A 14,901-nucleotide genomic window follows, 5' to 3' on the forward strand; every position below is an offset into this window, starting at 1 on the left:
TGTAAATGATGTAGAGATTGCAGGAAACGCCTCAGTAAATGATTTTCTTAAGGAGAGAGCAGCTTGGAAACTGCACCCAGGTTGAAGGAAGAGGAGATACTTCTTATTTTCTCCATCCTGCTCTTTTTCCTTTTTAACCCTGCACTGACTTGCATAACCTTTAGCTCCTCTGCTGGGAAGCATCCAGACCTTTACAGTTAATAGCTTTTCTTGGAGAAATAAAAAACAGAATCTTCATCTGTATTGCATAAGAAATAAATGTCTACTTCAAGCACACAGAACTGTAATAGGAAGCAGAATAAACCCTGAGCAGTTGCATCAGCCAGTGGCTCTGTGCACACATTAAAAGATTTTTGAAGTGTCAGAGTCCAATGATTTCCTATTACATGTGAAGTACTGCTGGGAAGCAACACCACTTCTGAAAATCAGAGAAAACTTTTCCAGCGTACCCAGCCTACATTTTATTGCACTGAATCTCAGCACAGATTTTTATAAGAAGTTTTCAGGAACTTTCTTTTTTTGTCGTTCTTTTCTCTCTCTCCTTTTATTTTTTCAAACCTGAAGGAAGTCCAGAGCATGTCAAAAGGCAAGCAAATTAGATAGACTCTTTGTAGCTGCACATCCGTAAATAAGTTCAAGGGGGGAAACTTCCGCAGTGACAGAAGGAGGTTAGCATTTTCCACCTTTCATGTGCTTTGAAGCTGGGCAGATTAGTAACAGAGCACTGGTTAGCAGTCTACCATAAAATCCTCACTTTCTAAGGGCAAGTCCTGTTCCATCTATTAATATGTGAAACAGAATGAAAACTCTTAAAGGTAAAGGACAACAGCAAAACACATATGAAATACCCCAAACTTTACCAAACTCAAAGCAAAACAAACCCCCCCAAAACCCCATTGAAATCAGACCACTTACACATCACTTTGATGTGTGTAAACTCTGTCAAACAGAGCTTCTGGAGCCATCCACTTTACTGGAAGCCGTCCCTGTGAGTTTGGAGAGGAAGAGAAATTAAAATGGCAGCAATTTACAGGATGATTTCCCTAAGAGCTGTCTGCTAAAGCAAACCAGCACATAATTCACCTTGAACATTTTCAGTGAGAGAACACTAACATGGGTTAAAGTACAGAAATGGTTATGAAAATGGATACAAGCATTGAAAATACAATTAAAAGCAATTAATAGTTCCCAAAAATTTCCCAGACTGCTTGCTAGGAGAATGATAGGATAAGCAGGTCAAAATCAAAAGTATCATTCTGCTACGGCTCTTTAAAGACAAAAAAAACCCCCACAATTAATAAACTTCTGAAAAACAAGCCTGCCTGCAAAAATAAATTGATAACTAAACCCAAGAATTTTGTTTTCCTGTCCCTTTTGCAGTGACCCAAAGCTCACAGTCAGAGCTGCCTGTTGCTTTGCTCACACAGAGCTGGGAATTGCACTGAGTCCAAAATGAAGAAGGTTCAATCCCCTCCAATGCTGCTCTACATGATGGTTCTGGCTTTTGGAAGTAGGCAGATGTTACCATTAAAATGCCACTAATCACTTAAGTGATTTTCATAAATAAGCCACTTCACATGATTGTTAATAAGAAGTCATATTTATACAAATAAAATCTGCAGAACTCAATGGGCCCTGTAGAGTTCCCATCAAAACCCAAGTGCAGCTCAGCAGGACCTTAAGAGATCCCCTGAGGAGGTGTAAGGAGCTCAAACCAGGTATCAGTGCTACATCCCAAATGTTTTATCTAGTCCAACAAAAAAGTTCTAGTATTTTAGGCTGAATGTGACATCACCACAAGTAAACAGGACTTTTATTGTGGCTGTTGCTGGTATTGTTTGTATTGCAAGATCCTAGGCTGAGTGCTAAACCAGCTGGGATCAGCAGGAATATTCCACTTATTACAACTGACTGGAGTCAGGGACACAATAGAAAAAAAAGTTCTTGTATTTTAGCATTCCTAATCCTCCAATATGCAGCCTCTTTGCTTATCTTTTTAACCAACTATCCCTGTAAGAGGAGACAGAAATGCTCATGTCCCTGCTTTTGTGTCTGGGATGAAAAGCGAGTCTGCTGTACAAGAAGCCCATTAAGGTTACAACCATAGTTCTGAAATGAATCACTGAGAGAAACACTTGTTTCCAGAGATTAGAAAACCATCCACTTACATTAGTAGTCTTTTTATAATAATCTATATTGTTGATGTCTCTGGCTAAACCAAAGTCTGCTATTTTCATGACATTGTTTTCTGTTACCAAAACATTTCTTGCGGCCAAGTCTCGATGGATGCACTGGAAACAAAAGAGAAGAAAAAACAGCCCACTGAAATAAACTGCAGCAGAAGTGGAAGTGCTTCAACACCACAACTAAATCTCCTTTATAGATTTTAACCTAAATGACCAGGTGGGAAATCTACACATTCACTACAAGCCTGTGAAATATGATTTTCTTAATTATTGCAATCCACACTCTCAGCTGGTGTTTTCAAGCTGAACAATGGCTCTAAGAAGTGTCTTAGAAAGTCCTGGTCCACTTAAATCTTATATTTTTGCTAAGGCTCAAAGCTGGGTGGTGACCCAAGTTGTGCCCAGCATTTTGTGATTCACTCTCCTTTACATGTGCCCAGGTACAGGTATACAGTTTCATCAGAAATATTGTTAATGAACATTTTTATTCTGTGGCTTCTCCTAAATTATATTGTCTCACCAGAGATAAAACAGAGATCCAATATGAATCAGTGACACTGTTTTTAATAGTAAAGATATTAATATAATTGTGAGCAGGATATCTAGGGTGTGTATAATTATTTGAACCACAAGACTATAAAATGCAATTATGAAAAGGAAAAAGAAACAAACCACCAAAACAATCAGGGTTTGACTGTTTGTTTTTAAGACAGTTTTGACACTGAAACTAAACCTGTTACCTTCTGAGAGATGTTTCCTTCATGTCAGCATTATCCTGACACTGAGGGGACTCTGATTGCTCTGGGTATTATTCCTGTACTGAGGTAGCTTTATTAGGGTTGATAAAAGGTGGTAGTGAGGGCATGGTAAGAAACATTGCACTTTGAATCCCAGCAGGATATTTTATTTATTTTCAACTTAAATATATTTTTCCCCTCCTTGGTACTGGTTAACTTTTGACATTGTATGTTTTATTTCAGTATGTGCATAGACACACTACAAAAAGCTATATAACAACCAGCATTTTTTTCATTTTTTGTTGCTCTTTTCTTGCCCCAGCAAACGGCTGAGATCTCTTATCCCACATGGGTAAAATGAAGTTTCTGTCCTCACTGGGTTAGCCATGGGGAACTGCCAGGAAAAACCTGCTCCAGCAATGCCTTCAGGAGCACAGTGCATGATTTCAGCATCCCATCAGTGCTCTAACTCAGCATCAGCAATATTGTGGGGGCAGAAACAACATGGGCCAAGCTTCCTACTTTCAAAATCATCCATCCAGCCTTGGAAATGAGAGACTGTTTCTAAGTACTATTGCCTGTAAGGCAAAAACTTCTTGTGAGGCAAAGGGTAGGTGAACAAACATCACCTTTACCACTTTCTTTATTGAAGTCTCAGTGAGCCCCTTCATTGGACTGAAATAACAAGAACACTGCCCTTCTCACAGCTCATGCATGATGGCAATACCACGAGAAGAGCAGCTCTCTTATTATTCCAGCTCAGTAAATGGATCCCTAAGGGGAGAGGAACTTTCTGCTCGAAATGCAAACAGAAGTGGTGGGATATCTGGAGCACAGGAATGCACAGCTCTGCTCTGTGCTGCCCCTGTTCTCCCTCTGCCTTGGGCAATGCCTCTCAATCTGTCCAGCTCACAGCACCAACCAAGTGCTTTTGCAAACAAAAAAGGCTGCAGTGGCTCTTGGGAGTGTCCTACAGCAGCACTTCAGAGCTCCTCAGGAGGACACTTGAAAAGATTTATGTTTTCCTTTCACATCAGCTCTATTTTCTTGGGATGTGGCTCACTGCCAGGCAGGAGTAGCAATAATTTCAGAGAGAGATATCCTGAGGTGTGTCACCTAATCAATACCCCTGCTTTACCCCATTAGAAGAGCTGTGCCTTGCTGTCATGCACGTCACCCTGCTGAGCTAAGATTTACTGTTCAAAACAAAAATAATAATAGCAAAGTTAAACCTGGATTCCTTCTCTTCCCCAACCTCTGCAAGTGCAGAAAAAACAATAACAAAATCATGACTGCACACAACAGGAATGGAGGGTTACAGTCAGCCCTGTTCTTTGGTTAAAAACAGCTCCATACTTGGGAGTGGACATGACTGGAAATCGGTATAAATCCCACTAACCACTCCACACCCTGCAGGAAGTACTTATCATTGCTATCTGCTGCTCTGGTTTAGCCTTTGGGTCCAAACATCACCCAGGGTATCCAGGATTGCTCGTCCACTAAGCCACAGTATGTTTACAGAGCTAGTTATACAGGGCTATTTAAGGTTTTATAGCTATGATTTAATCAAAATGCTGGTTAAAAAGAAATGTTTGAAGACAAGTTTTAGAAATAAGTGTCTGGGGATATGACAGGATAAATAAATTCTTTCACCCAGCTCACTCTTCCGAAAACACCAGTTTACAGTAAAGTGTGTAATTCAAGTGACTAATACACTCTACTAATTTTTGCCTCCTCTTCCCACTATTTTGCCCTGCTGCCTCGGGTCTTCTCAACCCTGCCTGTTGTAATTCTGTAAGTCCTTTCAGCCACTGAAATAATTTTTTTTACACCACAATGTGAAAGGATTTGGTTGGTTTGACTGGAAACAGAAGGCAAACAGAGCCTGCTGCCTCATGGGTGGAGGGATGTGACTCGTGTGACCAAGTGACCACCTGTGCTCCTGGATTCAAACTGCAGATATGTGCACAGCAGTCACTTTAAATGATCCACTCCAGGCCTCATTTCAACAACACTGCTAAGCAAAGATGAACAACTTTTAAGTGCATGAATTTTCCCACTGATCTGCAGGGGTGTGGATTACACAACCTCTTGCAGGCATCTCCTTCTCCCAGCAAATTCCTGAACGCGAACATGACGAGGAAAATCAAACTGAAAAAAGAAAAAAAAAAAGCTCTGTATTTGCTGGGTTCCACCTACTTTTTGGGAAGCCAGGTACTCCATGCCTCGTGCCAGCTGGTAGGTGCAGGACACCAGGTCCTTGAATGTCATCTGCTCCTCGGGCACCCTGTTGATGTCGAAGGAGTACTCCATGCCGGGCGGGCGGCGCGCGCGCAGGTACTCCCGCAGGTTCCCCTTGGAAGCATATTCCACTATCACGTACAAAGGACCTTGGGATGAAAAAAAACAAGGCAAAAGCAGGGTCAGATACCAGGGCAAAGTGGTTTTTATGTAAAGAAAGCTTTTAGTGCGCTGTAATAAATTAAATTAATCAATGAAATGGGAAAATGGCATGCACCGCCTTAAAAAATAAAAGGTTTGGATATGGGGAAGTGATTGCCCAAAGCTCCACAGCAGGAGTGGCAGAGCCACAATTCGTGCCTTAATGTACCTAAACCCTGCCCCAGTGCCTGTTCCTTTCAGACCATGCCATGTACTGAAAAACAAATATTTTCAATCAAAAAATAGCCTGAGATCTCCAACAAAGGAAAAGTGCTTCTTAAATTTTTCTTTTTAATTTCCAGTGTTATGCCATTCTGCATCACTTTATGCAGAGTAATTAGCTTTTCCAGGAATGAAAGTACTCATTTCAAATTTGTGGGGTGCAAGTTCTCCTAAAGTAGGGCTGACAATTCAGAACAGCAGACATGGGTAAAGGCCCTGCAAAAGGTCATTTGTTCCTTACAGCAAGGGATTAGAGAGTTTTCATATGATACAGGACCCTTTCTCATATTAAGGCTGCGACTATAATGAGAAACAGAAGTTAAAATATTGCTGTTAAGCTAAAGAAATACCTAAAAATCCTATCACGGCATGACTGCTTCCTTAAAAGCTCTTGAAAAATTATGATTAATGAGACGTTCACAGACCTGTTGGAAAGTCCTGGTTTACTTTCTTTTCTCTACTCACCGTCCTGGGTACAGGCTCCAAGAAGATTGATGATATTTTTATGCTTCCCAATCATCTTCATCATCTCCATCTCTGACACCAGGTCAGACAGGTCTTTTTCTGTGGCGTCATCTGTAGAAGACACAGGTTCAGTTCATATATTTTAGTGTCCAGCCTCAGCTTCAGTAAGCCTCATCAGCTGGTGTAAAATATGTGTGGCTCAAAATGCAAAATATAGGATTTGTTTCCCAGTTTACACTGGACATCATATATTATGGCCTGCTAAAAAACAGTCTCAGCCTCTTTGGTGGACTGACCAACTCTTCAGTGTTATTATGTAAAGAGGCAGCACAGCAAGATCAGACATAAAAAAGCACAGCAAGACTAGACATAAAAAAGCTGTCCTTAGCTATCAAATCTCCAATAACACTGCTTTTCCTGCAAACTAACCTTATAATTAAATTCAAAATAAATTGTTACCAACCACCTGGACTGAATGGGCTCAGATCTACACAAGGATAGCCTCTGACATGAAATAAACTGAAAGCAGAGAGACCCACACGATGCTAATACATCTCCTGGCTCCCAAATACTCACTGCTCAAGATAAACAGGCTGTCAAGGGTGCAGATTTACACCCCAAACTGCTGAAGGCTGAGGTCAGCTATGTGCTCTTTGACCCACCCTGCAACGATGACAGAGTTCAGATGCCACGAAAGAAAATTCTCTGGCTGAGAGCTGCCACACTGCCCCTTCTGATCCCTAATCACCCAATTTTCTTACCTTTCAACATCTTCACTGCCACGGTCACTGCTTCTTTTGGCCTGTCTTTGTCAATCCCCACCGCTTCGGCCATGACCACTTGCCCAAAGCAACCTTCTCCCAAGGGCTTGCCCAGCGTCAGCCTGGAGGTGCAAACAGCAGATTAACACACAGCATCTGCTGCAGGGGAGCAGCCAGTGAAATTCCAGGGCTAAATATAAAAACCTTTCAACTAAAAACCTTTCAACAACTTGCTGCAGCGGGAGGTGTTTATCATATGGAACCAATAAGGGCCGGGGTGCGCGCCGGTTTCCGCGCGCGCCGGGGGGTGTTTTCTTAGGGGTGGAGGAGTGAGCATCTCAGAAAGGCACATCAGTCACTAAACCCAGGTTTTAAGCTCTCCTCAAGGCTGCACTTGATGGCTTGTGGGGAGGTGCAGTGTGGAGGGACAGAGCTTTGAAAGAGCATCCAGAATGGCTGGAACTGGGGAGCAGCCAGCAACAGGCCAGCGTCTCCTGTCACTGTGACACAGCTGGTCATCTTTGTGCCCACACTGACTGCAAGAGGTGGGAGTCAAGTTTCAGCCACAGAGGGTCCAGCACAGTGGCTCTTTCTTGGCTGCAGGCTCTTTGCAGCCACAAGGGTCATGGCTGAGGGGACCAGAAGGTGCCTCGTGCCTGCAGAGCCCAAGCTCTGCTCAGAGAAGGGAGGCAGAGACTGGGAAAAATAAACTTGGTTGTAATCACAGCACCAACATCAAACCCTCCTAAAAGGAGCACTCACTAAGTGGGCTCTGCAGAATGCATTTTCTGGAGCAGGTTGCAAAACCTGCTTAGATCTAACAGACAGGCACAGAGACATGGATCTCAGCTTCATGAGGAGAAAGAGATGAAATAAAAAATAAACTTGAAAGCCTCCGGGCAAAATCTTTTTGATTCCAGCCTAAGTGCTGAAGGGATAGAACCGGGCTCCTTTACTTGCAGAGAACACCTTGTGACATCCAGCAGCATTGCTGTGGCAGGAATCAGGGAGGATGCTCAGTGAGTGTGATGCTGATAGTGTTATCCAACATAGGGGCCAGATTCAAGCATTTGTGTAAACAAATTCTTAAGGACTTGACTTTCCATGGTCAACAGGAGGATTTCACAGATATCACAGATGTAGAGACTCATTCTTAAAAAGCATAGACGCCTGTCTTGCACCATGAAGTACAGGGAGAGGCTGTCAAGCCATCAGCAGCAATGGTAGATGAGGGATAAGTGATTTAAAACCCTGCTTATCTGCTGGGACACGGGACAGAAGTGAGGTGGCTCCTCCCAAGGGCAGCCAGCTCACTCTGTGACATGTGGGCTCTGGCTGGGTGAGAATCCCTTGAGCTGTTTTGGGCTGGTTTCTGAAGCAAATGCAAGTTTTAAAAAGGTGCAAAGACTGAAGGGCAGCATATGCTATGCTGAGGTCACCCTGCCTTTTCTCCAGAGCTGAAACTGAATTTAGGGTCTTGGCAGAGAACAAACATTTGCATTGGAAACTGGTTAATTTATGTGCTATTGCCCTGCTAGGACCAAAGTTACAAACCCCTCATTGTGTGCCTGCTGCCCCCCAGCCTAATAAACTGCCTCTAAATAGCCTCCTTTCATTGCAAATCTGCTCCACCTACATTTGTGCTGAGCACTGGGTTTAAATGTTTAGCAACTCTAAAATTTTCCGCATTTAGTGGATCCCCCCAGGGCTCAGGCTGACAGGAGCACATATACAGGCCTCCACTGTTGACCAGAATGCTGCAGGTGGCAATTACAGCCTTGTACTCTCGTTTTCAGCTAAACCAATCAAATAATTTCCAGAAGAGTTATCAGAATGCTCAAAATTACAGTTCACCTATTCAAAAGTTACTGAACTTCCAAAGAGAACTGTCCATGATAAAAGGTGTTATTTTCTCAAAGCAACCTAAAGGCTTCTTAAAGCAAGCACTAAGTCTGATAAATAATCATGGTTCTACCTTTGTTAACATTATCTCTCTTTTGCATGTTTTTTATATATTAAGAAATTTGATTATAGTTTTAATTAGATTATTCAAAAGCTCATTTTGCATGTTGAAGAAAATATTATGTAGCCATGTGAATTTGAATATATCAAAATTTAGTGTGCTCTGCTTGAAACCCAACACTTTTAAGCCATAGAAATTGCACATACATGCACCCAACATGCAAAATGTTCCCCTAAATTGAAAATAATCATCTCCATTAATACATGTCAATACAAACTCAACACCAAATCCTACCCAGAGACATGACAGAAAGAAAAGATTGTCCAATAGAATAATTTAGACTTTATCTCCTACATATTATATTACCTGATTTTTTAAATATTAGCTAATTAAGTAGCTGACTAAGAAACATGGTTTAATGTTCAGAGGTATTGCTTGGGGAAATCACCATTGCCTTTCAACAGTGCTTGCATGTGGATATTTTTCCCAGTCAAATCACACAGAGTTTTCCTAACTCACTTCCTACCAGAGGAGTTACATCAGCAGAGCATCTCAAAACCTACAAGAAATCTGAAAATCGGGGCTGCAGGAAGAAGAAATTTCATTTCTATTTAACCAAACTGATTTCAGACAACTGAATTGAATCTTGATCTTCAGAGCAGCTTCAGGTAACTGGGATTTTTCTTTAAGCCAGAGAAACCCTGGGAGACATGAGGAGGGATGCTTCCTCCTGCCGTGCTGTTTAAGGTCACTCAGACACACTTGTAGAAGTGGTGTCAGAGGAAGCAAGCCACGTACTTATCTCTTGGGAACTCCCACTTGGGGTCTTCTGGCAGTTCATACTCCGAGACTCCTGCCAGCATGGGGGCATCAGCAGTGGAGGAGAGGCGGGTGGTGATCCTCACCAGGGGCGTGTTGGAGTTCATGGAGGAGCTCGAGTCGGCCGACACCTGTGGTTGCAATGCAAGATGCAACAAGAGAAAAAAAACAAAGGAGATGTAATCTTGGCCCAAAATCTGAAAACCACCAGCACCTGATACCAAGCCAGCTCAGAACCATGGTGTTAGGAGGTAGCTGAATCTAGAGTCTTGATTCTAGTGCTCTGTTCTCACATTTTTCTGCCTCTGTAAGCACAATACTGGCTCTAATGGCTGCCAATACTGTCAGTCTGTCCCATAAATCAACAACCATGTAAACTTTTAATTTATTCCCTCAGAAGGTATTTTTGTTTATCATATTAAATTTTTTTTAAATAAACTAGCAGTATTTACATCACTACCCTCAGATATCCAAGTGAGCAGCTTGTACCATGAGCAGGCGACCAATAAGTTCTCTTTTTCCACTCCTAGTTGTCCATGTCACCACATTTTTTCCCAAATCAGCACACCCAGGTGGGGCTCCAACTCTTCTCCCAAGGAAAAGCAATAGCACAAGAGTAAATGGCCTCCAGGGGAGGTTTGGATTGGATGTTCAGAACAGATGGACTGTCAGGCTGCCCAGGGCAGTAGTGGAGTCACCAACCTCTGAGGGATTTAAAATATGTGTAGATGTGGCATGTGGGACATGACTTAGTGGTGGTCTTGGCAAGGCTTACATTTGGACTCAATGATCTTAAAGGTCTTTTCCAGCCTATATGATTCTATTACTTTCCATTTTCCAAGTACTCAATACTGAAAGTATCAAAAAGCTATCACAACATTTCAGTTTTCAATTAGCTACATTCTTAGCTAAAGACTGTACAGGAAATGTGGGGAAGAGGTCCTAAAAATAACTCAGTTTTGAAACCGTGTAGTCTGATTTCTTATCAGTTCAAATATCTTCCTTAGAGTAGCAAAGGTACTTATTGATAAATATTTTTAAAGAAGAGACTGCTGCTCCATCCACGTAATTTGTTTTGTTGTGAATCTTCTGTTAGGCTCTTTCCTCAAGCCTGCAAGCAGCAGCCTGACATCTGCTGATCTCAGAGCTTCATGTGAATACTAACACAAAATATAAATGCTTGTATAGCCAGTCTTCCCCTCCCCAGTGTGAATCCTCCTTCTCTCTTCACACCACGGTCGCGTCGTGGCCAAGCCCAAATCTGGCAGCCAGGCTGGGATGAAGGATGTCACAAAGCCATCACTGGCACCCATCCTCACACCAGGCAGCAGGAGGTTCTTCTCTTGGACCCAGCTGGAAGCCTGGAGCACCAGAGTACCCACACCCTCATCACCTGGATGAGGATCAACTCTGCCACCAGGTTTACTGATGTAAAATGTCACCAGGCTACAGCTTTGTTCCACAAATTTTAAATTAGATTGAAAAGGCATCTTTCTAAAACCAGAGGTTAAGAGGGAAAGAGGTTTCATAAGGAAGAAAATGTGAAGGGTTGCTATCAAAAAATGAATCTTGGTAGCCAGATTTGCAGCTGACAGACCTTTCCTGATATGTGAAACAGCTCCTGCACACAAGATGTGGCCATGGAAAGAGAGACTGAAACTGCACAAACACAAGGCCACCATTCAAAAAAGAAAGGTGGACTGCTTCTGCCTCATTCATCCCACCATCATGAATGTTAATATTTACTTTCAGCAAATGTAAGTACCTGGCACATTGCTCTAGGAAAATAAATCCAGTGACCACTTGGGACACAAACAGAAAAGCACTATTAAGGCAGACTATGGAGCTGTAAATAATCAGTGAGTGAATACTGAAAGGAATCCTGAGAGAGATGCTGCCATGCCCAGCCTGCAGAGGGGAACTCACCTGCTGGACCAGTCAGCAGGAGAACCTGGGCTGGAATCTGATCTGCTTCTTTCTTTCTTCTTTCTTTCCATTTCATTTTCATTATTTCACTACAGTTTGAAAATGATGCTTCATGAAATGAACCAGCTCAGCACCAAGAAATGTGCAAATCTCCAGTGTGGCAGCTCCTCTGCCCCCAACCCTACTTTCCTGAATTCCACACTTCAGTTATTTCTGGCTTCCATTCTTTCATCTCTCACCACAAACCTATCAATACTCTATGACCACTTCCTCCATATTTCCAAAATCTACTCACTATCCTCCAGTCATTCTACCAAGATGTTTATTCAGGTCTTGATTCTTATATTCTTTATTAATTTACATTTCCTTTTCTTCTGCCCCTGTCTTTGCCATTACAGACAATGTAGGGGGGGGACAGAAGTGAAGCTACAAAATTTAGATACCTTAGGTATCAGAAATTATCCAGAATTCTGGGTTCTGGGGTTTTGTGTTTTGGTTTGGTTTTTGTTGTTTTTTTGTTGGTTTTTTTTCATGAATACTATCATTGTACTAGACACTGTCTGGATTTCTTCCAGAGTTTCATCTCTTCACTAGTTTTCACACTCACCATTCAGCAGCCTTAGCCTGGATAAAGTTTATAAATACACACTTGCAATAAACTGAAATACTCCAGCGATGTATTTTAAACACAGAGCTTAAATAGCAATAATGTATAGAAAAAAAGCAGATTAAAGGCTCTGCCAGTTTCCCTTTTAACACTACTCCACGTGTTTACTTCACAGCAGAACTGTGTGATGGGCCAGAGATACTGGAGGCAACCAAAGTGCATTAAGGTGGATAGGAATGATGAGAAATCCAGAGGAGCTACTCCATGTCTGGGAGAAGACAAATGGACTGCACTCCCAGGGAATATTCTCCTGATTGATTAACTGGAGCACTACAAGGAGTTACAGCAGCTCAAGGGCTATAAAAATCTGCTCCAGAAAAGATGAAGCCAACCCAGCCTGGCTGGGGGAGATTTTCTGGTTTGAAATGGCCTCTCACCTTTCCTGCAATAAGAAAGAATTAACCTTTGATCTCCTCCCTCAAGCATTTTTTTTTCACTGCCTTAGAGCACACTATAAAAGACTGAGGAAAATCCTACCTATTCCAAGGTCAGTAGAAATGATCAGCTTTAATCTACATTTAAGTGGCAGCTTTCTATATGCTTTTTTTCCTTTTTTCCAGCTTGCAGCTCTGCTCTCCAGCCCCTCACCACGCAGGTTCACCTGACACAGGTGAATTAAACATCGTGGGGGCCCACTCAGGGCTGACACCCTGGTTTAGGTGATGACACTACTCTAGGGAGGTATTTAATTCCTTAATTAAAGAAAGAAAGGTGAAAGTCAGCTTGAGTTGAGCAGAGCACTGAAAGAACCATTATGGCAGATGCTAACTTCAACAGGAAGGTGGAGTCCACCAGAAAATATTCCTTGTGTGCTTCCTTTGTGCTTTTAGCAGGCCAGGAGTGAGAACAGCACCAGCCTCAGACAGACCCTTTAGCTCCAAATCTGCACTGGAGAAGGAGAAAAGCCCACTGCACCCAAAACTCACCCATCAATGCATGATTATAGCCCCGTTTTCACTACATCTTCTTCCCCTGACCAACACACTGTGGTTAACCAGCCCTCAGTTAATGCTCTACAAGCATTTCTAAGCAGCAGAGCATTTAAAACAAACAAATCTTTGCTGGAATCTTAAAGTGCCATGTGGCAAAATCAGCTGCAGAGCAGTGTGTAATTGTCTGTAATTGATTATGAAGGGTGTTTTCCTCCACTGATAATTCATACCATGTCCTGGAGCCTAGATCTGTCAGTTCTGGCACTCATGCTGGGACGTTTTAGCAGGCATGCAGTGATTTCCTACAACTGCCAGCCTTTTTGAAGGCTCTGCAGTAAAAGTTAATTTGAAATCATATGCATATTTGTATATTATAATTAGCAAATAATGCTGTTAGCTGCTGGTAGGAGCAGCCCATCTGAGTGACCAGATGCAGAAAAACACAAGGTTAAATGCACTACACAAAACTGAGTAATCCTAATGTTAAGTACTGACATTTAAAACACATGCACCACCCCTCCATGAAAAGCACTCATTTGGAAACACTTATACACCAAATAATATCCAATAAATACCACTAGACAAGACAGTGGTTTCCATAAAAAAATCCAAGCATAAAGAAAAAAAAATATTTAAGGTAAATTCCATTCAACAATATCTTACTGACAGTTGTGTATTAATCTTTGTACTTCATAGTCTATTCCTCTAAAAAATTATGATTTTACTGCTCAATATTACATGAAATACTATATTACCTTCCTTTTTCTTGATCACTTTTCTTTTTTTCCACATTCCAACTGCCATCATAATTTTGAATTATTGAACTACCATTTTGAACTATTCTGCTGGGTGAGCTCAAGCCTTGCTTTAAACTGATCAGTCTTTGTTCATCACAAATACACCCATTTTATCTCTATGAAGAATCAGACTCCACAAAAACAACAACAGACAAATTAATGGGAGTGTATTTTAAATAGAAAGCATAAAAAAGATCACTGCTTCCTGTTTAAGACACGTGTATGTTGAGGGGGTCCAAATTTGACAGATTGACTGTGACAGCCCTAACAAAAACCTTTAATGATGACAAACATTTGTACTTGACTTTGAGCAAGTCACAAGAGATGGGATTGTCTTTTTGTCTGCTTCAATTACAATTAATCTGTTAAAATAAAGGTTCTACAAAATAGATGCACATCCTATTGAGGGCAACTCTGTGTTCTTTTGGTTGGCCCTGTCACTTAAAGCCTGTCCTGCAAATCAGCTTGTGAGGCTCAATCCCACAAATTCTTCATCCCCTCCCTCTCAAGCTGGTACCTCCACACAGACCATGGGTAACATTTGAACTGCTTTGATAAAAAGGGGAGCTGCCTGCTGGATTTCCCTGGGAAACCTGAAAACAGAGTACCAGATCCTGGTGAGGATGAGGATTGTAGGGGATGGGAGCTGATAATTCCTGACTTCATCCTGATCCTTCCTACGAAAGTGAAAAGAACTGCATTTTGGCAGGGAAAAAAATGCCTGCATGTGGGGAATGATAAAACCCTGTGGTAGCTCAGGCTAAACAGTGCAGGAGGATCCAAACCAAACCATATGTTACTCAGCAAGACTCTTCTCCTGCTTAGACAAGATGGCATCAGAGCTGTGCAAATGTCTCTCTGTGAACTAGGATTGTTTTCCAGCCCAGATCCTCAGGGACCCTGACCCAGCAGCAGAAGAGCTTTGAAAACAATATCAAGAATTTCCCAATCTGTGGCCTCATTTCTCTGGAATTCCAACAAATC

General features: G+C 42.0%; 1 protein-coding gene across 11 annotated transcripts in view; it reads right to left on the reverse strand.

The window, feature by feature from the left end:
• Positions 1–14,901, reverse strand: part of FGFR2 (fibroblast growth factor receptor 2) — an 80,167-nt gene that overhangs the window by 7,119 nt on the left and 58,147 nt on the right. For all 11 annotated transcript variants that reach the window (XM_039709174.1, XM_039709175.1, XM_039709173.1 and 8 more), the window contains 6 exons: positions 9,575–9,726; positions 6,814–6,935; positions 6,053–6,163; positions 5,123–5,313; positions 2,169–2,291; positions 916–986 (listed from right to left, as the gene is read on the reverse strand). In XM_039709174.1, the coding sequence (XP_039565108.1) occupies positions 916–986; positions 2,169–2,291; positions 5,123–5,313; positions 6,053–6,163; positions 6,814–6,935; positions 9,575–9,726 (770 nt within the window). The remainder of the gene's footprint in view (positions 1–915; positions 987–2,168; positions 2,292–5,122; positions 5,314–6,052; positions 6,164–6,813; positions 6,936–9,574; positions 9,727–14,901) is intronic.

Source organism: Passer montanus, unplaced genomic scaffold (genome assembly GCF_014805655.1).
Source record: "Passer montanus isolate IOZ18808 unplaced genomic scaffold, ASM1480565v1 scaffold21, whole genome shotgun sequence".
In the NCBI taxonomy this organism is placed as follows: domain Eukaryota; kingdom Metazoa; phylum Chordata; class Aves; order Passeriformes; family Passeridae; genus Passer; species Passer montanus.